General features: G+C 47.0%; 1 protein-coding gene across 2 annotated transcripts in view; it reads left to right on the top strand.

Annotated features, from left to right (window-relative positions):
* ERI3 (ERI1 exoribonuclease family member 3) overlaps positions 1–24,927 on the top strand; it is a 128,376-nt gene that overhangs the window by 40,675 nt on the left and 62,774 nt on the right. For both annotated transcript variants that reach the window (XM_058808512.1, XM_058808511.1), the window contains exon 6: positions 11,142–11,214. In XM_058808512.1, the coding sequence (XP_058664495.1) occupies positions 11,142–11,214 (73 nt within the window). The remainder of the gene's footprint in view (positions 1–11,141; positions 11,215–24,927) is intronic.

The following is a 24,927-nucleotide window of genomic DNA, read 5'->3' as shown; positions in this document are numbered from 1 at the left end:
TGAAGCAAATTGCTGGCTTAAGGGGCTCTAAGCACCTGGGTCTTGCACTGGATTTACAGGTAAGGTGAAATTGAGAAGGTGCTAAGTAATTAATTCCTCTTCCTGTGACCAGGATGGGAGATGGTTCTGACTTGCCACTTCTCCTCAGAAGTTGCTTCAGAAGCTGGTAAGGGCTCTGGTTGTGAAACCCAGGAAGCAAAGAGGATCCCTGGGTGCCTGACAATTGCTTTTCTCTGTTGGTTCTTTCTTGCAGGCAGCCTCGGGCTGCCTGTCTCTTTGTTAAGAGAGTGACAGCAATGTGACACCGTGAAAATAATTACTAACAAATCACGGTGGTGACTGCAAACAGCTCGCTGTCTTCAGAGGCATGTCAGGGAGCATTAGAGCAGGGCCGTGGGAGCAGCAGAGCGGCTAGGGGCTCTTTCTGTGCTCTAGGCTGAGGGAAGATCTTCGGAGACCTTTGGTGCCTGCCACCCCCACATCGTTCCTTCCTCATTGGCTCTTTCTTTCCTCCCTTCCCTGCCTTTGCCATCAATACTTAAGCCCGTTAATTGCACAGTGAGTCTAGAAAGGCTGCTAATTGTAAGACAGGGCTTCTGCCTTCCCTGGATTCAGCAACCAGACACAGAACAATGAAAAAAATTCTGGAGAGCTATCATGGACAGAAGCGCATCCAAGCTGTATTTTCCACCTTGCAGCTCTAGTGTGTTGCCCTGGGCAGTAATGTTTATTAGCAGTGTGCCCCTAGGAATTCATGGGCTGCTGGTACAGTTGGAGAATGGCCCATGTCCTTGTCCTCAGGAACCTTCAGTCTCGGTAAATTTGAGATAGGTTTGTATTTGTGCAGAGCATCACAGCAAATGTGCAGTTACCTGGCATGTCCAGCAAAAAAAGTGAGCCGAAGAATGAGGATCTTCCAAGATACAGTAGAGATGGTGCCATTCAGTGTGACTGAATCTGCAGGTGAAGACAATCCTCCAGGGAATAAGAAGTGAACAGGTCACGTGTGAGGAAGGTGGCTGGTACCAAATAGAGCATCTGGGAGAGTTTCTGCTGGGATGAGCCCCTGTGGCTGTGTTGGAGTGGGGACCCTTCTGCAGGTCTGCACAGAGTCTGAGGGAAGCTCCCTCTAAAGCCTCTCATTATAATGATATAAAGCTCCCTCCAAAGGGCGGGTCTAGCAGAGATACTGATAGGAAACTGGAAGGCAGCTGCTGGCTGAGGTGTCCTTCAGCAGCATTGATAATCAAACCCCCGGGCAAGCTTTGAGAGGGAGCTCACAGCCTCCCCTCCCCTCCTTGTTCCTGGTGGTATTTCAGTTTGAGAGCAGGCCGTGTGGTTTGGCAGGGCTGTAAAGGGAGGCAGGAGGTGCGGATGGGAGCCTGCTCCCAGGCGCCTGCTCTAGTGTGCAGTCTTCATTCCCATTCCCTTAGTTACTAAAGTGATTTTCCTGACTGTCACATCTGTAAATAATGTTGCTGGTGTATCTAGCAGGACGCAGAGTGGCGATGGATGGGGGAGGGCTGGCACTGAGGGTGGCCGTGACAGCCCCTCTCCCCAGCTCATACAATATTTATGCAGGGCTGGGAGTCGGCGGCACTGACCTCTGGGTCGTGCTGTTAAACAGCTCCCGCAGCCCCTGCATCCTAATTGCTGCACTTGTCCTTTGCTCTGGAGGATTCGCTGCTCCTTCTCTCCGGCGAAGCAAATACTAATGGCAGCTTGTGCTTGGAGGTGGGAGCGGTCTCTTCCCCACGAGGAAAGCACAAGCTTGTTTTGTGGTTTTTTGTGTTTTTCTGTGCCTGTGTAATTTGCACAGAAACCTGTGCTCAGACCCTGTTACCCAGTGTGCCGGTCTCCCCAGTGCTGACAGCATGAGAGCCCATGAAGCTGCTGTGCATGCAGTTTTGGGTTGTGTATCATCACAGGGCACAGAAAAGCAGTTTACCCCATCTCACTGGCTCCTATTAGGATTTCTCTCTTCCCCTTAGTGGGGAGTGGGAAGAAGAAGCAATCTCAGAAGTCAGTTGAGAGAATAGAACTGGGTGATGTGGTGCCAGAAGAAGATAGAGATGATGCCAGGAAAGAAGAGGGGTTCAAACAGAGTCACAAAACAGAATGGCATCTTTTCTTGTAGATAAATGGTCTACTTCAGTGAGTGGAAAGAGAGGTGGTGCAGAAGGCTGGAGGCTCCCTCTGTGGATGAGGGGCTCTTCCCCATGCAAGTGGTACAGCCATGGCTGAAGGTGGAGACAGACCTGGCAGACAGGTTTTCAGCTGATTCGAGTGATTCAAGAAGGCACAAAAGACAAAACTTTTGATTGCTAGAGCTACCATGGCTTTCCCCCATGCTTTCTGGCTAGCCTCTGTCTTGCTTGGGGTTTCATATTAGGTGTCTGCAAGTCCAGTGACCTGACTGACCACCCACGTCCCTTATCCTGCTTTGCTGGGTTGGCAGGTCCCCGCTGCAACTGGAAAAGTGCTGTTCAGACTGGAGACTAATGGCCTTTAAGTGACATGATTGTATTATGTTAAGCGTCTATAGGCTTTACCATTAGGCACTAAACAGTTTATGAGTCATAGCAGAGAAGCCCTTGTCCTGAAGAGTTTATTTGCTAAATGGTCCGGACAGACCAGGCTTGGGAGATGCAAGGTTTCCTCCTGCCTGTCGGAGAGCAGATCTAAGGAAGGCCGGGCACAGGACATGTCTTCTTAGTTTATACCTTGGCTCTAGGTCTTGTGTGTCCACGTTTCCTGGGGAAGAAATACTTCTGCAATGGGATTTGTACAGTGGGAGGAGAATAATATTTAATTTTAACTTAGTTTTTCTGCATGTTTTGGTTTTAAGAGGGCTTAGACATGATAGGTACATTCGTTTCATCAGATATATTCCCTTACTCAGTGCATAATTACAGCGTTCTGCAGCAGGAGTCTGAATGCTCCCTCTTAAAGCAGCTGGTATGCAGAGAACCAGGTGATTACTACATTAGTGTGTGTATGAAAGGCTTATTAACAGACTGTATAGACAGAGAAAGGACACATGCTATGTGTAATCAGGATCTGCTGGAGCATGATTCACAGAATAATTTAAATAGAGATTTCTAATCCAGCCACCTGTTCAAAGTAGAGCTAACTTCAAACTTAGATTGGGTTGCTCTGGGTCTTCTGCAGATGAGTTTGAATATCTCCAGGGGAGGAGATTTTGCCACCAATCTGTTCTAGAGCTTTATACCTGCATGGTGAAGAGTTTTTCCTGATGACAAATTGGACATTCACCTGCTGCAGTCTGTGGTCGTGATGCATGACTTTCACTGAGAACACAGTGTGCACTTTTGTATGCTTCTCTTCATAAGATGCTGTATAATGTCATGTTTAGTAAGCAGACAGACTCTCACACCAAGGTTATGTGTAAAAATCCGTTTGTAGGGGTTTTTCATAAGGTCAGGTTCCCAAGGCTGGGGAAGCAACCTCAGCCTTGGAGACTTTGCAGTTCCTCTTTTCTTGGGAACAGTGTCATGCATTTCTGATGTCAAAGGGAAGTCCACCTAGTTGTTCTCCATGTCTGGAAGGGATAGTGAGAGCATTTGCTCTATCCCTCCACCAATCTGGAGTAGTGCAAATCTTCCTCCTGCTTCACTTCTAATCTCAGCTGAACCATGGAGCCAGCAAGCTCTGGTTTCCTGCATAGTAATTAAGTACTTATTTAAAAATCAAGCAGCTCAGTTCTGATCCTACTATCCTTGTCTGTTTATAAACTCCAGGTAGAGTTACTCTAGATTTACTCCCACATGCCTAGCAGCGGAATCAGGCCCAGTAAATAGAGCTATGAATCTTTTTAAGAGAAGCTGTTAAGAAGTAGCACATAGATTTATTGTAGCATCATGTGTGTGCAATTGTTGATGAACATCTTCTGTTGGAGGCTGAATACCTGCTGTGTTACAGCCTTGCTTTTAATGTTGAGATAGCATCTCTGCCAGCATCTTGCTGATGCACAGACAGATACTCATAAAAGGGCCAGATCTCACTTGGTGTTAAATGCCTTCATGTTTCATTAAGGTTGATGGCAGTGGAAGGCACACAGTGCTTTGCAGGACGAGCGAGTCACAACGAGCCACTTGCCCTATGTGCTTTTTGTGGCAGAATTATGTCCCTAGTGTATACATTGCTCTGGCTGCAAAAGGCTAACACCTTTTTCCATTCACTGGCTAGTGGCTTGGAAACAAGGGTCTTGAGGTTCTCTCAAATTTCTTAGTACCCAGCAAAAATTTAGAGCATAAGGATCACACTGTTAGCATATGATGGGTGTTCAGATATTTCAGCCAATGCTACTGAGTCTCGAATGTTAAGGCTTGCAGTTTGCCTTTTAGGCTTCCTAGGCAGGAATTTGTCTGGTAGAGGGAGAATGCAGGTCTGTCCAGAATTGGCATCACAGAAAAAGAAAAGATCTGGAAGTGCCAGGTATTAGCCTTGCTGCTTAGCCTGTGTTTTTGGCCTCATTACACTAATCCAATTAAAGGTTGATGGAAAAAGATAACGCACACTCCAGTGAAGGGGTTTGTGTGGCAACTGCTTTCCTTCCTGGGCATCTGGAGTGGCCTGAGTTATGTTGTGCATCACCACACCTCCTCAGGCCCTGCAGACCCACTGGTGTCTCCATGTGCCATGGTGTGTGCTCTTCTCCTGCATTGTGTCTCTCTTATTACTAATGGAGCATGGATGCATTTTAGCTGCTGGTCAGCCCTCATTAATATCCAGAGATGACAGGTTGACATTTGTAAAGAAGACTTGCGTTGACCTTCATGTTGTGCATTGGTGCGGTTGCTGTACAGTGCCCTGTGCTGGATGCTTCTCCCTGTGCTGCCTCAGGAATGCATTTGTGTTAGCAAAGGGACCAACTGCTCTGTAACCCTTTGCTGCTGTCAGGAGTGCAGGCAGTGTGGCTGGGTGTCTCTGCATCCCTCTGCCCATTCCAGGACTGGTTGCTGTAGAGCCTTCATCCATCCACCCATCCCAGTGAACGGGACTGGAGAGTGTTGGGGTTGCACTGTGGCTCCTTGTGGAGGTTTGTTATTTGGGAACTGGGGCCTTAATGGAACACAGCTTTATGCCAATAGCAATGACCTGTCTTCTTCCTTTTCCTGGCTCTTGTCTGGGGAAGCAGTAGAAGAAAAGGCTGTGCTGCCCAGGCATCCTGAGTGCTGTCAGTTGCCTGTCTCTCCCTGAGCCCACGCCGTCCTGGCTTGAGGACTGCTGCAGCCTGCTCAACAATGACATTTATTAACAGAGGGGGCTTTGAAAAAAGGCAGGCTGCTCCTGCAAAGGCTTCTCACTGTAACTCTGTCTCCTCTCACCAGCCCGTCTGAGGCAATGGCTGCTGGTGTTGAAATTCATTAGTGTTACCTGACAGGCGATGGAGGCTTGCTCTGTCTGTTCCCACTTCCCTGCTCTCATGTCCCTGCTTCATGCACGCTGATATTTAAAGCTGATGTGTGGCTCATAGGCTTGTTGCACTGTGACAAGTCTGGGGGTGGTTGAGAGAACTAAGAGGGTGGAAGGAAAGCAAAGAGGGAGGGAGATGGGACCTGTCTCAGGGTTTCTGTGAAAGCCAGGGCTTTTCAGACCCTCTCCAGATGTACTGTCTTTCCACAGCTACTGCTTGTGAATTTTAAGAACAGCCAGGCAGATGTGGTTTGTCCGGCACTGATGGGGGGCAGAGAGGGATGGCACTGTGTGTGCTTGTGAGGGCTTATCTGGTGGAAAGCAAGAGCAGGTGGGTTCCTCTGCCTCTTGGCTGGTCTGTGGAACTGAGAAGTTGTGAGTGGGGAGCCAGAGGTCTGGCAGAGGGTTTGTACTTCATTTTGGACAGAAACATGTTTGCACTGAATGGCAAAGTGACTCCAGCACCTCCCTGCCAAAGCTTCCGGATACACAGGAAAGTAACCCCAGTCTAACCTGAATTACTGGGATGAGGGGGTTGGGGTTTGGGGATTTTTGTGGAGGTGTATGTCAGCATGCTTCAGTTTTTGTAGGTTGTGGCGTGGCTTGGGATGTTCTTTGTGCGTGGGCCACTCTACTGTGTGTGGGTGCTGTGACATCACCCTGACAGAGACCTCCTGGTTTGGCACTGTGGTTTCAGCAGTCTGCAGCTGCCTCTTTGGGAGAGTATGGACCTACCTAAACTGCTTTGAATTCCTAGCTTGGCCCCATCTCATGTAAGTGCAGGTTAAGTGCAGAAGGTGCAGCTTTCCCTGTTGCAGTGCCATTTCTCTGCTAAATCAGTTCAGGTGCATAGGCTGTTATTCCCTTGCTAGCTCATGCTGTTGGGAGAGGACACCTAAGCTTTCCTCTTGGCTGGGCAGACATGCCACTCTACATCAAAACAGGGGAGCACCTCTGAGCTGTGTGGTCCAGAGTGTTGACCAGCCCTGCTTTGAACGAAGGGGCCCAGCTGAGGTGGTTTGACAGCTCCTCTCTTTCACCATGGTGCTGTTGTTGCTTCAGCATCCAAGCAGCTTCCTTCATCAGTGAAGGATTTCCAGGGCAGGAGCCTGCCGTTGCTCTCCTTTGCAGCCCAATGCCCACGTGTTGGCCAGGACACAATTAAAATGTTCTGCATCTCTTACAATGCAAGGTCTCCAGGGAATGGATTTTTTTGGAAGGTTAAGATCAGGTCTATAAACCCCAAGATTTAATGTCCCTTTATCTTCCCATGGAGGAACTTGTTCTTTTAACTGCGTCAGTATCAATACACCCTGTGTGTAGCAAGTGGCCCAATTTCTTTGTCTCCTGACATCCTGAACCCAGAAGCAGATGGACGTTAACCAGCTCTGATTAGTTGGGAGAATCAAGCATTAATTTTTTATACGCCAGAACCACCTGAGTGACGGAAATCAATTATGGCTGCCCCTCCCCCTTCCATATTAATGTGCTGGCTCTGAGCAGAGATGGAGGGACCTGTTGAAACGAGAAACCCCTATTTCTTCGTTTGACCCTCTAGATAATTAGGGTTAAGTTGATATGCTATCGCACTGGTGACACATTTTATCTGCCTCTGTTTGTACAAGAGGATACAATAGTGGAGGAAGGACCAATTTGTGCCCTGCTTTAGCTAACCAGACTGAGATAAAAGGTGTCACTAGTATGATAACGTTCTTGCCTCATGCTCCTTTATTGTTCCTCAATTTGCCTTTTTTTTTTTTTTTTAATCTTGTTCTTTTTCTTTCAGTACCCTTGGTCATATTTTAACTCCATGCCATCGCATAATGACGCCCTGCTAAATGTGTGTGGAGATAGGCAACTCTGGCTGACAGCCTTCCCTGATAACCGAATTCCAGCCCATCCATCACCAGGCTGCTCTCCTTAACTTAAGGAAAGTGATAACTAAAGCAAGGCCGTTTATCACCGCCGAGCTGTGCGCTTCTTGCTGCCTTGGAGAGAGCTGCCTTCAACAGCAGAAATGCAGCCATGTCACCTCACCTCCTATTTGCATCCCGTTCATCTCCAGGCTCCATTTACCCTGCAGGGTGCTGAGGCAGGGTTGGATGGAAATCTGAGCCTGGGGTGGTGAAAGCTCTCTGAAAATGGTGCAGAGTTGCCACTGCTGACCATGGCCTAAGGAGGAGTTAGATGTGCTTAGCTGATGGAGGACAGTGTGCTACCTGATGTCACTTGCTCTTCTGAGCAAAGGTGATCTGCATTTTGGGAGCAGGCAGAAGTTATGAGCTCCCATCTTTGCTTCTGGGAGGACAGAGCACCAGAGTTGCCTTGGAGGCTGAAAAATCCCACAGCCATTTTCAAGTTTCTCTGTACTAAATACAGTTTGGCTGATGGGGCAGCAAAATGTGCCATCATTTCTCCCTTACCTGAGGGAGGGCCAAATCCTGAGTTCTCTGCTAAAGCAAAGCTGCCCTCAGTGAGCAAGTTTGGCTCTGACAAGAGCAAGAAGCCAGACTGAGCATAAAAGCTTATTTTTCAAATAAGTGAATACTCAAGTGAATGGTGGGTCTGATAAATAGACACACTTCCTTGCAGCCCATGGTACTTCTGTTCCCCAGGACAGCCACAGATGTGCCTTATTCAGTCCAGCCTGGAAAAGATGATAGAGAAACTCCTGTCTGGTCTCAAGGCTGAAGAGTAGGGGGGAGCACTGCAGGGATTTCTTGGAGCTGAGGAAAAGATTTTGCAGGGGTATTTTCCTCCCCATGGTTACCAGGAAACCTGGGTTCTGTGCAGTGAAAGCCCCTGGTTCCCTGTGCCTGGAGTGCTGTATGTTCAGACTAGACCAGACCCATATAGCAATCCTTTGCTAATCCTTGCTCAGTGGCTGTGACCCCAGTGGCCTGGAGCCACCAGGACTGCATCTTTCAGCTCAGGTATGGACTTACGTTTTGGTCTGTGCTGCTGACAGCTCGCCCAGGTTATAACATGAGTGTTGGTCTCCTGGTGCTTGAAAAACTTGAAGCCCCTCTGCTGCTGACAAGGAATGAGGGGAGCACAAGCTTGTAGGGGGAGGGGGAATGTCCTGAGGTCACACAGCTTCACAGGCAGTTTCTGGGGTTTTTACTTGTTTGCAAAAATGTGCCATTTATTTAGTTGACATATTTATTTGGAGCATTTATTTTCTCCAATTAAAGACCCACTGTCCAGCGCCCAGGGCACACTGCCATCAGTCTCAGGGTGAAAATAGAACCAGACTGTCCAGTTTGCTGGGCCTTTTGGTCCCACAGGGATGGCAGTGCTTTAGATGTCATTCGTTGCAGTGGGTGGTTTGCTGTCAATTCCTGTGGCTAACAAGAACAATGCTGCTCTCACTTCTTCTGGGACCTATCCAGAAGTTAGGTAAATGGATAATTTTTCTTCTAACTGGAGCTAGGCTGAGACCTGTATTAATGAAAGCCTCTTGGGTCTGGAGGAGAAACTAATTTTTTGTAACATACCTTTTGCTAACTTCTGTTATCATCTTCTCGAGCTAAATGTGAGCAGACTGAAAGAGGTTGAGCTAATCAAGTGCCTATATTTAGACCAGTTGTTTGTTTTAGATGGTTCCTTTTCTTGTGATTCTTGATTTGGGCACCAGCAAAAAGCAGCTTTCCTGGAGAAACAGCTTTCTCAGCATGCTGCTTGGGGCTGGTTGGGTCTGTTTGACTAAGGGACATCTATGTAATGGCTGTAAAGTGCACGGGCCAGGCTGCTGTTTGTGTGGCAGTGTGCAATTGTGAAGAGTGACTCCAGGTGCTTTATTTCAGCACAGTGGTGTCAGATGACCTCTGCCCAGGGATGGGACTGTGCTGTCAACTTGCACTGCTTGCCCTGCAAATGCCATGGCCCTGCTCCTTGCAAGCTCCATCTTTTGACAGCCTTCCTATTTTCAAAGAAATTCCTCTGGACATTCTTATTCAAATGTGTTTGTATGACTTAAGTGATTGGTCCTGAATCATCACATGTACATCTCAGAACCAGGCATTTGACTTCGGCATAGGAAGTCTATTACTTTGTTAGCCTGAGAAGGGCAAAGGTAGTACACAGGTGGTCCCAGTGTGTGCTGGCTCTGTTGGCAGCATATTCCCAGGAGATTGCTCTGGATATGCTCCCCAGCTTCCTTCCTTTTCTTTGCCTCAAAACGGAGGAGTCACCAAGACCAGACTGCTCTGGTACTGCTCTTACATTATCTGCAAGTGCATTATCTGTGTTGCTCCTTCATCTCCTTACATGGGGAAATGCTTGGAGAGATGCTTCTCTGTTCACCAAAGGGTTTGGAGCTGGGCTGACCACTCAGGTACTGCCTGGGATACTGATGGTGCCCCTTGGGGTGTTTACCTTGTATCCACTTCTCACCAGAGCTTTTTCCTGCACTTCAGTCTTGAGTCTGAAGGCTAGTCTGGGCTATTCATGCTTTCCTCCTTGGAGAGCAAGAGAAGACTTTGCCCTGGACATGGTGGTCTGTGTTCGGATGTTTGATCAGCTGATGCTGGCACTTCTAGCTTTTTCTCCTCCCCTACAATCTCCTCCTACAGCCCCCATGTGCCTGAGGAAGTTGGGAGATTTCCCATCCTCTCTGTTTGCGCAAGCTGATTCCTGGGGTTGTGACTTTTAACATGCACAAACAGCGCTAATTTAGTCATTTATTTAGTTGACATATTTATTTGGGATGTTCCTTTGCTTCACTTAAAGATCCTGTGACCAGTGCCCCAGGCATGCTCAGCAGTATGTGAATGAACAAGATCCATCAATTACTCTTGATCAGATCAAAGTGGCCAGGAAATACTCCCATAACTCATGTCCCTGCACAGCTTGGCTGGAGCCACACGGTTTGCGACTCAGCGTTCCCCAGCTGAGGGGCTCATCCTCGCTCCCCTGCAAACACACTGGGATGGGCACAGAGTGGGAGAAGCAGCTTTCCTGAGCTGCTGCTGTCCCTTCAGGCAACCCACCTCCCTTACTGGTGCTGTTTTGTTTTGAGCCCTGTTCCATCAGATTGCTGTAGGAAGGGGGAGAATCAATATGTGTGCTCACAGCTCTGGCTGCTGTGCTCACATCCCTAGTGAGACAGTGTGCACCACCTTGTATCTAAGAGTTGTGTCTGCTCTCTTCTTCCAATCACCTGCTTGGAAAACAGCCTCTGCTTTCTTAGCCCTACAGCATTGCTGTCCGAAAAATGAATGCTTTGGTGCCTCCTTCCCTCCCTTATATCTCTTTTGATGTTTTAACCATAAAGGCCATATGGAGAAGCACCAGGGCATGACAGGTGAATTGTCAGTCCTGTCTGCCCTGTAAGCTGCTGGCAGAGCAGGATGGTTTTGCAGGGATTTGTGATGGGTTTACTTAGCCAAGGGGAGCCTGGATACTCCAGTTGTGTTTGTGTGTTAGCCATTGTGGAGAAGAGCTGAGTGCTGCTCAGTACACAACTGTTCAAAGTGTTTAGTCTAAAAGGTTTCAGCAGCCTGGATGTGTGTAAGTCTTAAGCCAAGCTGTACTCCCATGAGATTTTTTTGCCAAGAGCTATAGTGTTTCTGATGTGCAGCATGATGTTACAGCAGACTTGAGAGTCTTTTCCATCTCTGAACAAAATGCACTTAAGAAAACAGAGTTTGTGTTGTCAAGGCACTGATTAAATCAAACTTGCTCTCTCTTCTCTCTTACAGGTTACCAGGACAATGCCAGTACTTAGGGCTGCCGGTTGCTGATTACTTCAAACAGTGGATTAATCTGAAAAAGGTACTTCTGTGCAAACTGCCATGGTTTCTATCTCCCTGTCTCCCTCCTTCCCTTGTCCTTCACTTTTCCTCTTTAAGGAGGTGTCTAATAACTACTGCTGTTTTGCATTGAAATGAGTTATTTTCTCAGAAGCTGGGCTGAGCGAGTCCTCCAGCTCCCTATTGTATCTCCTCTAATAGAGTCTTACTGTACTTGATGGGATGTGTTCTGCAGCTGGGGAGAATCCCATTGTGGCAGGCACAGTGCAATGTCTGCATAATATTGGGACACTGTGAGACCCCTTTTCAGTGAAGGTTCTGTTGTCACCAGTATTGCTGACTTTGTTTTGTTTTGCAGCCATATAAAGCTCCTAGGAGCATGGTTCCCGTCAGATGAAATTCCGGTTAATAAATGTGGAAATACTCCAATGTAAAAATCAGCATTTCTCTTTGTGGCATGGGGAAAGGGAGCTGTCTCAGCAGCACATCCACCTAAGAGATCAGTGATCACTTTGCTAAGCAAAATGCCTTGGACTGAGTACTGTCTGGTGCCTTGTCTTTTGCTGCACGCCTTCACTGGGTGGTTAAGGAGCAGCATGCTGTGCATCCGCAAGGACCCCTGGCACAGCTGCACATCTGCACAGAAAAACATGGTGATGCCATAAGTCACAATCCAAAGTGGGAAGGAAAGAACAAGTGTGATTACAAGCAGGAGCAGGGTGAGGGAGGAGGCTGCAGTCTGTGCACAAGAGAAATCGGGTTGGCCCTCCTGGTTAAACCTTTAGATGAGTAAGATTCCCTTCCCCCACCCAATTTAGTACTTTATTTGGGTTTCTATGCCTTTTCCTGGTAATTAAGGGTCTCAGTAAGGGAATTTTCTTATAAACAGCTCGTTGTTCTTGTGGGCTTTTCTTTTGTTCTTTTATTTATTTATTGTTTTAAATGGAAGCGTGAGTGACAGGCTGAGCGGCCGCAGAAGGACAATTTGCATGATCTGTTCCGTCAAATAGGGTAGAACATGAACTTAACAAGGGATGCTGGCAGCACATTCCTGGCTGAACTTGTCAAAGGGTCTTGTATTTCCCTGCTGTCAGAGCAAATCTTTTGGCTGATTGCTGGTCCTTGGTAAATGAAATCTGAAAGCACATTGGGGCATTCTGCAGTTCAGTGACCATTAATGATCGCCATTTGAAGTTCACTAAACTTCCGGTGAATGGATAGCAGCTATATAACCAGCAGGTTGATGGCTGCAGAATAATAATACTAAAAAAATAAAAAATCCCTGTGTACTGTGATGTTTGCTGAGAAGTAGGTTGATCCAGCCATGCTCCTCCTCTGGGCCTCGGGATGAATGACTTATGGCACTTTCCCATAGTTCAAGGCTTCTGGATTTAGTGTGTTAGGAGCTGGGATTCCTCATTATGTAGATGTCCAGACAAGTGTCTCTTATTCAAGGTGAGCATTCATATACTGCATGTCAGCAAATACTGTGATACTAAGCTGAGGGCTGCTAAGCATCCATGAAGTCCCAAGCACAGAGCTAAAGGCAGGAGCAAGAGGGAAGTTGTTACAGTGAAATGTTCCTCTATCCAGCTCCCTGAGCATGTAGGATGGGGGCACGTGGGTTGGGTTGTCCTCCTCTGCAGATGTGTTACTTGGAAAGTAAAGCTTCAACCTCCTTCAGATTGTGCAGGAAAGGGGATGTGAGAGAGAAATATTGGTCTTCTTCCAGCCGCTCTAGTCCCTTAAAAACAATGAAGTTTTTCTGACACATAATACCTGACACCCTCTGAACACAGAATGGTTCCAGGGACCCTGTGTCCCTCTGGGAAGTGACCCATGTTGCAGAGAAGAGCAGGGGCCTCTCCTGTCTTGTGGCTAAGAACTGCTTCTCCTGGGACTTACCCTGGGGTGGTGATCCTTCTATGCCATGCACTGCTTTCAGGTGCTTGTGGGGCAACTGCCTGTGTGTTTTCACAAGAGAGAATTGCCTGCCTAGATAACTAATTCTGTTGAAGCAGATGGACCCAGTGGAGACTCAGTCTCTATTGAATGAGCTCCCAGTGTGAGACAGATAGGAGTGGACAGGTAACTAGCCCCTCCATTTGTCCCTGCATAGCTCAAGTGGCCCTTTTGCCCTCCTTCTGGCACATTCCTGACCTAGAAATACCTCCTAGGCTGAATCTACCTCCGACCTGATCCATGAAGTAAGTGAAGGTGTTGGAGGGTGGGTGGGACTTGCAGTGTGAAACTGATGATTTCTAGGTCACAAAAAATGCAGAGACGTGAATGTTTCAGATCTCAAGAAAACAGGCACATATGACAGAGAGCAGTCTGCTGAAGGATGGCCCCACCTGCACCTGCTGGATCTTCTTTGAGTCTTTGCTTATGAGCAGTGAAAACAAGAGGACCTGTCTGAATTAGGGAGCTCCTGCTGCAACTACCAGGCAGTGCTGAAGTAGGGTTACACACAGACAAGTTTGTGTACCTGTGTGTATTGCAGTAGCAACAAAATAGGTTCCAGATTCCTCTGCCAAGGCACACACACCAGCTTCCAGTCCTCTTTGTTTCTTGTTTTGTATCGTTTTAAAAAACAGTCCTTGTCTGGACTCCCTCTGCCAGAGCATGGGATGCTCCAGAGCTCAGCAACTCTTCTTCCTGCAGTGGTGAGAGAGTCTTTCTCAGAGTTCATTTGCCAATAAACGTCCCTTTCCACTGCTGTGCTGCAGGAGCAGTTGAAGTGAGAACTTTGTGCCTGCAGGCAGCTTTCACAGTTTCCAAGACCTGCCTCTTGGGCAAGCTGGAGACAGGAATTGCCCCCAGTAGCTGTCATGATTACTTTGCCTCAGGCAAACGTTGTTGGATTGATCTGGCCATTCAGGTGGTGGTGAGCTCCACATCTGACTGCTGCAGTGCTGGCCACAGTGCCTTGGGATCTGTAAAAAAGCCTTCTGTGGAGGAGATAGGGGGAGGAAAGCTGCCTGTGCACTTGACCACATTTGCTGAAGTTTTACCTTGCCCTGTGCCCCCCCAGCCTGCTAATGCATCCCTTCTGTCAAGCCTGGTCGGTGTTTGCTGACATTTTTAATGTCACTGAGCGATCTCGTGTCTCTGGTGAACTGTCAGTGTAGAGCTGACTCGGGGCACAGAGTTTATCATGTTCTTCACTTCGATTAGCTCAGCCTTGTGGGACGGCAGCAGAAAGCAGAGGAGGCTTTCTTGGAATGCTGCAACATTTCAGATATCCCCCTAAACCATCTCAATAGAGAGCCACCATCCCATCTTCCAGTTCTCCTTAGGGACCTGTCACGTTGATCTGCAGAGGCCCCGTGGGTTAGGATTGAGGTGCAGAACCTGAGCTACATCACTGGAGCTGGATGCTCAGGGTGGAAATAACAGAGAGGGCTTCATGTCAGGGGAGAGGGGCACAGTGGAGTAATGTGTGCAGAAAGCAGGAGGCCATGGGTCAGGATTTATGCAAAAAGGAAAACTGCTGCAGCTAGCAGGCTGCAACCAAGGTGCTGCCCTGAGAGTATCCTCAGGTAGCCTGGGTAAACCCATTGCTGCTTATTCTAACACAAGGATCAACTCTCATTTGTGCTCCCTCTGCACTTTGATGAGCTTCTGTGGCTTGTTTTCCAGGTCCCACTAGAGTTAGCAGCATGGTTGGTCCCGTGATGAATCCTCACCGCTGGGGTGGAACCAGTGCTGTGTTTGGCTGAGGACACAGTGCCTGCAGTCACAGGGCATCCAAGAGCCTGGGAGTGGGAAACCCAGCAGGCAGTAGGAATTATAGGAGCACCATTGGGCTGGGAGCATATCACTGAAGGAAGAGTGGTTTAAAAGAGGGAGGAGGTGGAAGAAGAGAGGTGAAGATAGATTTTCTTACAATGAGCTTGTGCAAGAAGGATGTTAGGAAGATGATGAGGGTATCAAAATGGCCAGACCAGATATGTAACCCAGATGATCTTTATGGCAGAGGCCAGTAGCTGATGCTCGCAGGTGTAACAGGGAGAGCATGGCTTGAGTCAGCTTTCTCTGATTCCCAGCAATTGTCTCCTCAAGAACTGAGAGCTGTCCCTGGACCACTGTATCTAGCAAAGTGTGTCTACCAGAAACTTGTACACCCTTTTCTGAATCTGCTCATGCTTTCAGTTTCTACAGCATCCTGTGGCAATGACTTTTGCTATTTAATTATGCATCAATTATACTCTGTTTACTCATACATTGTGTGAAGATGCAGGTCCCTTTGTTTCTTTTAAACCTATTGTCAGATTATTTTCTTTGACCTAGGTCTTGCATTGTGTGAAAGAACATGTGTTTCTAGTTCTTCTTCATGGTGTTATTCTTGATTTGAGACCTCAATCATATTCTTGCTCAATTGTCTTTTTCAGTACAGCAAAACTTGTTGGAGGGCTTGCACAAAGGCACTTGTGGGCTCTGTGACTCTAGAACTGGCTTGTGGAATTCTTAACATGTGTACACTATCTTTCCTGGTCTTCCATTTATTCTCTGGATGTTTTGCAGTTAAAAGATAAGAGGAGCAGTTTATGTATCCACTAAGGGTTTGCTTTATTTCTTGTTTCTCAAATTATATTTATTTTATTTTTGTTTAAGAAGACAATCTTCATACCCATCACAGAGCTTCCCTTTCTCCACACAGCTGTCCTGGCATCTTTGACCATCTTTGATTTCTGTCCAGAGGGTACAGCATGTCTTTAGATACAGTAATAGTGGCTCCTTTAGGAGTGAGAGAAGACTGGTCTTAGTTTGACATCCTCCTGAAATTCAGGGGAGTTTCTATGAAAGGTAAGAGCTGAATGATGTGTGTGGAGGAATGCAGCTTTCCATCTCTGGGCATGATGAAACAGGCTTGACAGAGCCTTGGGGAGCACAGTGTGACCATGCTGGGTGCTGTGGCTGTGCACAGAGCTGGCCTTTTCCAGGGCCAGCCTGTACTGATCTGCAGATATTCCTTTTTGGAAGTGAACTGTTAATACACATCCACAAATATTTTAAGGTCACCTACTTGCATTGTGAAATCTGTCAGAGGAAGCATGTAATAGGATGTTTTTGTTAATGTTTGGCTACTAGAAATAAACACATCTTGAACAAACAAAGATTTGCTAACAGCTTTCTGTCTCTCCTCTGAATTAACAATTCCTTCTGCCTTTGGGGTGGGAGGAAGGGCTGTGAGTACTTCTCAGGCGCTTGGTGCTGAAGTGTCTTGAGTGCTTCAGATGAAGATCATTGAAATGGGTGAGAAATGGTTTATGTGTTGACCCATATATTTGGAAGTTGTTTTTGTGGGGTCTAACTTCTTGAGGACTTAGAGTGATTGTTATCAATTTCCTGTTTATTGAGTTACTGGCTGCAGGGAATATAAAATGCCTGGTAAGGTTGGAAATGCCAGAGGAAGACTCCTCAGGCAAAGTGCTTCATTACCACAGCATCAAGCACATGAATAAATGTTGCCTCTAAACTGTGAAGAACTAGGCCCAGGGTTTGCTGGTTTGTAGCATGGGTGCCTGTTCTGACACCCTGTCAAACCTTCCTTCAGTGGCACCTGGGCTTGCTTGGTTCTTCACCCCATCAGTGAAGCTCTTGACTTTGGAAAGTCTTAGAGGGCAGAAATGGGAGAGGGTGTGAAGGGAAACACAAGGAGAAGTGTGACTCCAGGGCTAGGGAAGTAAGGATTTCTCTTTCAGAGAGATGAGGAAAGTATCTGTGGAATGGCACTGGTTCGCAGTTGGAAGGAAATGGAAGGAATTGCTTATAACAGCAAAATGACTGTGTTTAATAAATACTTTGCTCTGTATTTACAGAAAGGCAGAGGTTGCCATATTGCTGAGCAAGAGGTTTGCTGTTACAATACAGTTTTCTGATAAAAGCCAAGTGGTGAATTGGTTGGCATTTTGCATAGCTGGTTACAGGAGTTTTAAAGAGCTGGCTGAGATGCCCTGGACTATTAATAAGTCTTTGAACATGGGGGAAGTTCTAGAGGACTGGAAGAAAGCTAATGTTGTACCAGTAATTTAGAAGGGCAAATGGGATGACCGATGAAGTAATTATAGCCCTATCATCTTGACATTAATTCTGGGCAAAGTAATGAAAAGCCAGATATCATAGTTGATTAATAAAGAATGAAAAGAGGGTAATATAATGCCAATCAATGTGGATTTATGGAAACTAGATCCTTTTCAAACTAACTTGATATTTTTTTTATGAGAATACATGTTTGGTTGATAAAGGTAACCATGTCAATGTAATATACTTCTAGAAGGCATTTGACTTGGTACCTTATGACATTTTGATTAAGAAACAAGAGTGATACAAAATCAACATGGCACACATTACATTGATTAAGAAAGAGCAAACTGACAGCTCCTAGCATTTAATTGTAAATGGATAATCATCGTGGAGTGCATGTCTTCCTAGTGGTGTCCCACAGGGATCTATTTCTCAGACCTCTTGTATTTAATACTTTTGTCAATGCCCTGAAAGAAAACATAAAAATTATTTTCGATAACATGTGCAGATACTGCATCTAGAAGGTGGCTGCTGTTGGATTTATAAACAGGCAATGGTGAGGAGGAGCAAAGGGGCTGGATCATTTCTTTCTTTGGGTTTAATTTGACCAGTGGGATGTTGGGATCCCATCTGCATCAGAAAGAATTCTAGAAACTTGAAGACTGGATGAGAACTGCAAGACCTGAGGAGCACTCGCCATGCAGTAACAACCCTGGGAGCCATTTAGGGTACCAGAGAAGGGTAAGGGCTGTAGTTGCCAAATATCTAAAGGGAGATGTGACAAGAGGTTCCTTCATGGAAGCAGACAAAAGCATAAGCAGTTATTGTTCCTGGAAGCCAAAGCAAGGTAATTCAGGTGCAGATCTTTAAGTGTGGGGTAATTAACCGTTGGAACAACTTACTGAGGGCTGTGGTGGATAATCCAGCTCAGGAGGGAAAGCTTTTTTCCTAAAAACACCAGCTGTGGTTCAGACAGGAATTTGGGGCAGTGCTGTGGCCTGTGCAGGTCAGGCCAGCCAATCATGGTTGTTTCTTCTGTCGTGATGATCTTTGCCCGTCAGTCCCGCACAGCTCTGGCCGCTCTGTTCCTTGCAGTGAGAGCACTCTCGAGGGCTCCTGGCTTGGGGAGCACAGACAGCACAAACAACACAAGGCTGGGAATGCAGGGGGAAGCATCCTGGGGAATGCAGCACCTCTGGCACAGTCAGAGGAGCCCTCCTGCTCCGGGGCTGGAGCACAGCAGCCATCCACGACTTCTCCTTTAAATCTGTCGTGCAGCTGTCTGAACTCTGAAATTTCTTTCACTCTCTCCCTCGCCTTGTTAACATGTGTTGCCTTTGGGGTAATCAGGGAAAAAATATTATGTCCTTTTACAATTACCGGGTTTTGGAATATTAAAATGTCTCTCTGCATCGGCAGTGTTATTTTGATTGGTATTCTAACCTTTGACTAGCCCATAAAGCGAGCCGCTCTTCAAGCCAATATTGCGGGACTGAAATTTAATTCCGAAATGATTCCAGATAATAGGGAGACAGATAATATATGCATGAAGGATATTATGTTTGGACTAAATGCAGCAGGGCCAGGGCTTGGGAGTTGAATAATAGCCCAGAGTGAGTTATAATCTGTGGGACAGAAATACCTTACTGTCAGGGCCAGGAGAGGAACTCTTAAATCAAAGGGAGGGAGATGAGCAGGGAGTTGAGGATAGTCATCTCAACGGGAAAGGGCATCCAGGAGAGGCCTTAAAGGAGCAGCCCTTTCTGTCCTTTTGCAGAGCAACCTGTCCTTCCTTTCTTACTTAGTAAGGAGTGCTGAGTGAAAACATACTTCGAAGGAAAACCAATGGGCAGGCAATTCCGGAAGTTCTTGGCAGTCTTTTCCTTTTGTCTTCCTGGATTCCTTAGAAGAATGTACAGCATGGGTTGATGTCTCAGTTTCCCTACAAATTGTAACCAAATGGACCAAGGGGTTGGGCAGTACATGCTAAGGTAGGTGCTCACATAATCTAGAGTAATCATCAGGGTTGATTTTGACATCTTCTTTCACATAAAACAAAGAAAGCACAGGCACAGCGTGTGGACTACATGGACAGTCGTTGTTGTTCAGGGCTCTGCCCCAAGTGTTCTCAGCCTGGGACTCACTGCCAGGCAAGGCTGTCTCCCTCCCTCAGAGTTGCTGCCTAGGCTGGTGACTGGAGACGCAGAGTAGAAGTAACTTCTGTGACAGCAGAGGTACAAATTCAGTGACTTTTAAACGTTGGAAGCTTTAAACAACACCTCCCTCTGGGCTCTCTGTACCAGGGAAGGGAGCTTAAGGTTTTTGCTATTTACTCCTCTACACTTTGTGCTTTGCCAGCAGCTTCCAAACATGATGGAAGTAGCTCAGTCCTGTAACTTAATGTGCTGGGCAAGGTGTTGGGAGCTTTCTGTAGCTGGACTTTGCAGAGCATTGTGGATGGCCGTGCTGCCAGCTGTCCTGGGAGGGGGAGAACTGAGCAGGCAGAGATGGAGAATGGTGTCTGCTGCTGGGTGACACAAACCCATGTCGATATAACAGGCTTTGGCTCAGTGGCACAAGCTTATAGTTTCAAAGTAATGATCCCAGCCTCACATTTCATTTCCTTTCCTTGCAGTCTCAGGAGCTGGTCTTGCTACAGCTGAGAGGGGCTTTAGATGCAGCCTGGAGGCTTCACTGGTTTTGGATTACTTCAACGATAACATACATGCCCATCTCAGGAGGGCAGAAATAGAGTATCCATTTTTGCCTAAATCAAATGATTTTGTGTTTCTCTCTCCTTTGGTTTTTGGTTTTGTGGCTTTTTGTAAATTACATCATCAAAACACAGGATCAGTTTTCTGTGGAACTTGTGTCTGTACAAAGAGACAGGAAAGATGTGATCCCCTGAGGGTTCATGTAAGTTATATGGAAGCTACTTAGATCTACCCCAGGGTAAAAGGGATGCCTTAGTATTTTGGTCCTATCAACAACAAGCTCTTCCTGGAACTTCCTTGCATCCTTCTGTCCTTTTCATAGCTATGCTGTGTGTTTTCTCATGGCACCTCACACACACATTAACTTCTTTACCATCAGGGGTTCTCCTACATTCTCTTTTGCTAATGCTTAATAAAATGTGCTAGATGCGTGTTAAAGTTCACCTCTTTTCCTAGGCAGGGTGGTTTGCAGCCTGGTCTTGGCCTTTGGAACAAAAGAGTTTCACATACTGCATTCAGGGAGCACTTGCCACAGGTGGAAAAACCCAGAGAGGACCAGAAGGGTCAGAGAACTGGAAGACATGGCCTCCAGAGGAAGAATGAGGGATTTAGAGGACAAAGCCTCCAGCTACACCAGGGGAGATTTAAGTTGGACATTAGGGAGAGTTTCTTCACAGAAAGGGTGATCAGATACTAGAATGGGCTGCCCAGGGAGGTGGTGGGGTCACCATCCCTGGAGGTGTTTGAGGAAAGATTGGATGTGGCACTCTGCCATGTCTGGTTGACAAGGTGGTGTTAGGTCATAGGTTAGACTCCATGATCTTAGAGGTCTTTTCCAACCTAATTGCTTCTGTGATCGGGGATATTCAGCCTAGAGAAGATTAAGCAGAAATCATTTTTGAGCAATGAAAGTGCTAAATTTCTGACTGGTTTTGGTGTATGGCTCTCAATTACATCCTCACCTGCTGCAAGAAGATCAGTAAGCAGTGTCCATGGATAAGAGCAGGAATATGGAGGCTCTGGCTCTTGTGACTTCAGAAGAATATAGTGGGGATGGTTTGGGTAGAGCTGGTCCTGCCTTGAAGCAGACAGTCAGTCATCACTTCTCCCCTCCTGCTTGCCCTGTGTGCTATGACACTACTTTGCCCTTGCATTGGGACACGGGCTGTCTGCATTCTTTGGGACACATCACTGAAACTCAAGAGTAAGTGAGCAGGGAAAGAAGGGTTATGTCCCTTGGGTGCCATGTACAGTCTCCACTCCCCTCATGATGCTGCCCAAGTCCCAGATGTTTGAACTGGGAAAATCCCAAGGCAGACTTTATTATTTGGCAGTGCCTTTGGGCTTCAAGTAAGAACCAGGGCCTCCTGTAGCCACATGGGATACAGAGGGCTCTCAGGTAAGGTCAGAAGGTATTGATCCAAGAGAAACTGAGGAGCACACTTATGTTCCTTGGCTCCGTGTAGCCTGCAGCTGCTGGACAAAGCAGAGAGGAGAATTTGAGCTTTTTTTTTTTGCCTTTGAGCTTTTTTTAAGTGGGGCAAAAGATTTGCCTTTTAAGTGAAATTCTGAGCAGTGGTTTGCTGAGCACACTGCCATGGTCACTTTAGCGAAAGCATCCTTGTCTATGCAAGTGGTTGGAGGCAGGTTGGCATTTGTGATTCTTTCTATGCACGTTGTTTTAGCTGCAGGCAAAAGGCAGAAAGGCAGCTGCTCAGACCTTGTGTGCTGCTCTTCCTGCTGAGTGCCATATTGCTCGGCTGCACCTCACTGTGCCTGCATTCCCCATGCTGGGGATTTGAACATCTGTCCCCTGTACCGAGGAGCCTCCTGGTTTCCATCTGGCTGTGTGTGTCTGTTGCTGCTGAGGTTGAACATACTGCTCAGACCTTTGTTCCATGGGTCTGTCTGGCTGCTGCTTGCAGGTTGAGGAAGGAGCTGGGAGTTGAAGGCACAAGGCCTTTCCTAGAGTCCCATGGGAAAGGCAAGAGACAGAGCATCCCTGCATCCCAGCCCTTTATCTGGAGCTTTACTTGAGTACCAGCACAGCTGCCTAGTGCCTGGGAAGAGAGCTGGTTTTCTCAGCATTTATTTGAAAGACAGGAGCTCCATGTAGGAGCATGAAAATAGGCTTTTGCAGTTCTCCAGGAAGGCATGACGGGCTATCAGATTTTTTAGTCTTGGGAATTAAAACACTACCTGGTTTGGTCCTCATTGTCCTACCAAGCCAGCATAGCTACAAAAGGGAGAGTGGCTGCTGCCATCAGCACCAGCAACAGCAGGCTGGTTTATGGTAGCCATTGGCTTACCTGTAAGTGAGAAGAACAGAATTTCTTATTTTCTTCTTTTTTTTCTTTTTTTCTTTTTTTTTTTTTTTTTTTGTATGAGATGTTTTTGGTGCCCTGTGCCATGTGTGATGCACTGTCCTACTGAAAGGGTTGGGACTTTGCTACTGGTGTTTTGGCTGCTAAGGTGTGGGTGTGCAGCCTCAGCCCCATTGCACAGAAGCATACCAGGGCTTGCCTTTGGCTTCTTGTGGGCTCAGTATGAAGCAGCCAGAGATGGTGAGCAGTGAGATGGGAGATACAGTAGTGGAATTTGTATATTAATAACTTGCAGTACTTCACACTCATTAAATTAATTAATTAAATCCCTCAGAACCCCAAGGCTACTAAGGAAGTTGATTTCAGAGTTAGGATTAAAAGTCTCCTGTCACCCTTCCCCCATGCTGCCATAGCACTTCTGGCTTCATCCTGGCTTTTGCTCTTTCCACTTGCAGGTTTCTGTGCTTGAGCTCTGCCTGCAGCCCAAGGATTGAATCTATCAAAGAGGCTTTTCTAAGAACTGGCTGAAAAATCTACAGATATGATCTGCTTTTGTTTAGAAAACAATCCATCTTTTGCCCTTGTCTGGGCATAAATTTCTCTTATTTTGTAGCCTGCTGGGGAGGGCAGTTTTCATCACTCTGAAGCATGAGCCCAGCCAGGGTCTGTCCCACAGTGACTGGTTGTCCCAGTTGCCTAGACACTGTCTCCTACAGACCAGGACCATCTTCTCCTTGGGTGCTCTGACATGAGTGCTGCTGCCATCTTTATAGGGCATCAGAGCTCCTGAGCAAATTCCCAAGCTTACTCAGTACCCATCAAGCTCTCAGCAGTCCCTTCTGGGTGTCAGTAGGTGTGGTGGGGCAAGATGCTTTTATTTACTGACAAACATGCACCTTTCCTTCCTTGTGTTGAATGTTATGTTGCAAAGGTCATAATCATGTTGTTTGATGTTTTCCACAGCTGAAATTGTAGGTCCTACTCATGGCTGATGGATCAGCTCCATCCACCTCACCTTTCTTTGAGCCAGGACACTGGCATTTCAACACTGCACTCAAAATACCTTAAAGCAAATGACTTACATTAAGCCATGCAGGATGGAGTGTAGTTGAGCTGTTGTCTCTCCTCCAAGCATTGGTTGACATCCCTGATGGTTTTAGTGGTGGGGAGATGAAATGCCAGTGTACTCCCAGTGCTCCTCCTGCATGCATCCTGCAGATGTGTTTTTAAACAAACTGTAGATATTTATTGTATGGTTTGTGCCAATTTCAGGAAAGCCTGTTCTCTGTGCTCTCCAGTGTGGTAACCTCTGTCAGCCCGGCCCTGATTGATGCTGTTAATATTTGAGAGATTGTTTGGGATCTCTGCCTTGGCTGCGCTCCTCACTCAGGGTAGAGCTGTCCCGTGTGGATGCTGCAGCTGCCAGAGGAGTGCACTTCTTGCCTGACAGTGTGTTTTGGAGGAGGAAGGTCTGCCAGGACTCAGGGTAGCACAAAACTTTCAGAGTTAATTGCTGGCCTCCAGCAGGTCCAGACTGGACCTTTATTTCTGTAGGTGAAGGTCTTTCAGCCTCCCTGGGACATGTCATTCTGTCCTTGCCTTTTGGCACCAGCTGTATTTCACCCCTGCAGTGGAGGGGTGTCCCCACACCTCTGCTCAGCCCTTCCAGATAGGAAGGAGCTGGTCTTGGCAGAGCTGCCAAACCAGAAACAGCTCTGAGTCTGTCCTGTGTTTTGGGTCTCCCTTTGCCATTGTACCATGCACGTTTTGCCCATATGGAACTGGTGCAAAATTCGTTCCTCTGTGGGGACAGTCCATGCTGATCAAGAGGTGACTGATCCTCTGTTGGTAACTCTGCCACACACAGTTTCCAGCAACCTCCCAAGAGCTGCACATGGACTGTCTGCTCTAAGCAGTGGAGGTACATGGTCATTCCTCTTGGTGCAGGAGAGTTTTAGCAACACATTCCTTGCTCAGCCTTCCCTATGGGGCCCAGCTAAATCCATCTGTAAGAATGGGGCTGATGTGCTGTGGGGATAGGGGCTCTGACACATCCAGGAGACAGTAAAGCCATGTGACTGAATACCAGACTGTGTTTGCTCTGCCTAATTATCAAAAGTATGAGTTTGTTCTGCTAGGTGCACATTATGCCTTTATTGTGGTGTAATTATGCCAGCTGCCTATGTTTAGTGTCATAAAAAGGAATAAAATGCCCATTACCCGCCTAAAGAATTCTTCTTGTGGTTTTTTTTTTTTATTTTTATTGCTCTGGAGTACACAGTGGGGATATCTTTGGTCGGCAATTCTCCATGCAAAATAGCTAGTGAAATACTGTGCCTTTCAGAGAGCTCCTCCAGCCAGCAGCCTGCAAAGGCAGCTGGCCCACGAGCCTCACCTGGCGCTGCCTCTGTTGCTTTCTGCCAGCCCGATCTGGTAGTCAAAATGGTGAAGCCACCACAATGCCTTCCTCTGCAGGAGCTCAGCTGCTTTCCAGCAGGATTTCCTGATGCCATCCAGGTCCCAAAGCTCCCTCCTGCTGACACAGCACATGAGAGGTGCAGGATGCTTTCTGAGCCTGGGAAAAGATGCAGCCTCTCTACCTGCTGACCTGCTCAGGAAGACACAATGGCGCCTAGGTCTGGCTGAGGTATTTTTTGGGCAGAATGC

The sequence above is a fragment of the Ammospiza caudacuta genome, chromosome 7, assembly GCF_027887145.1.
Source record: "Ammospiza caudacuta isolate bAmmCau1 chromosome 7, bAmmCau1.pri, whole genome shotgun sequence".
NCBI classification, from domain to species: domain Eukaryota; kingdom Metazoa; phylum Chordata; class Aves; order Passeriformes; family Passerellidae; genus Ammospiza; species Ammospiza caudacuta.
Note: the sequence above shows the minus strand (reverse complement) of the source record. Positions and strands in the feature narration are given on the sequence as shown.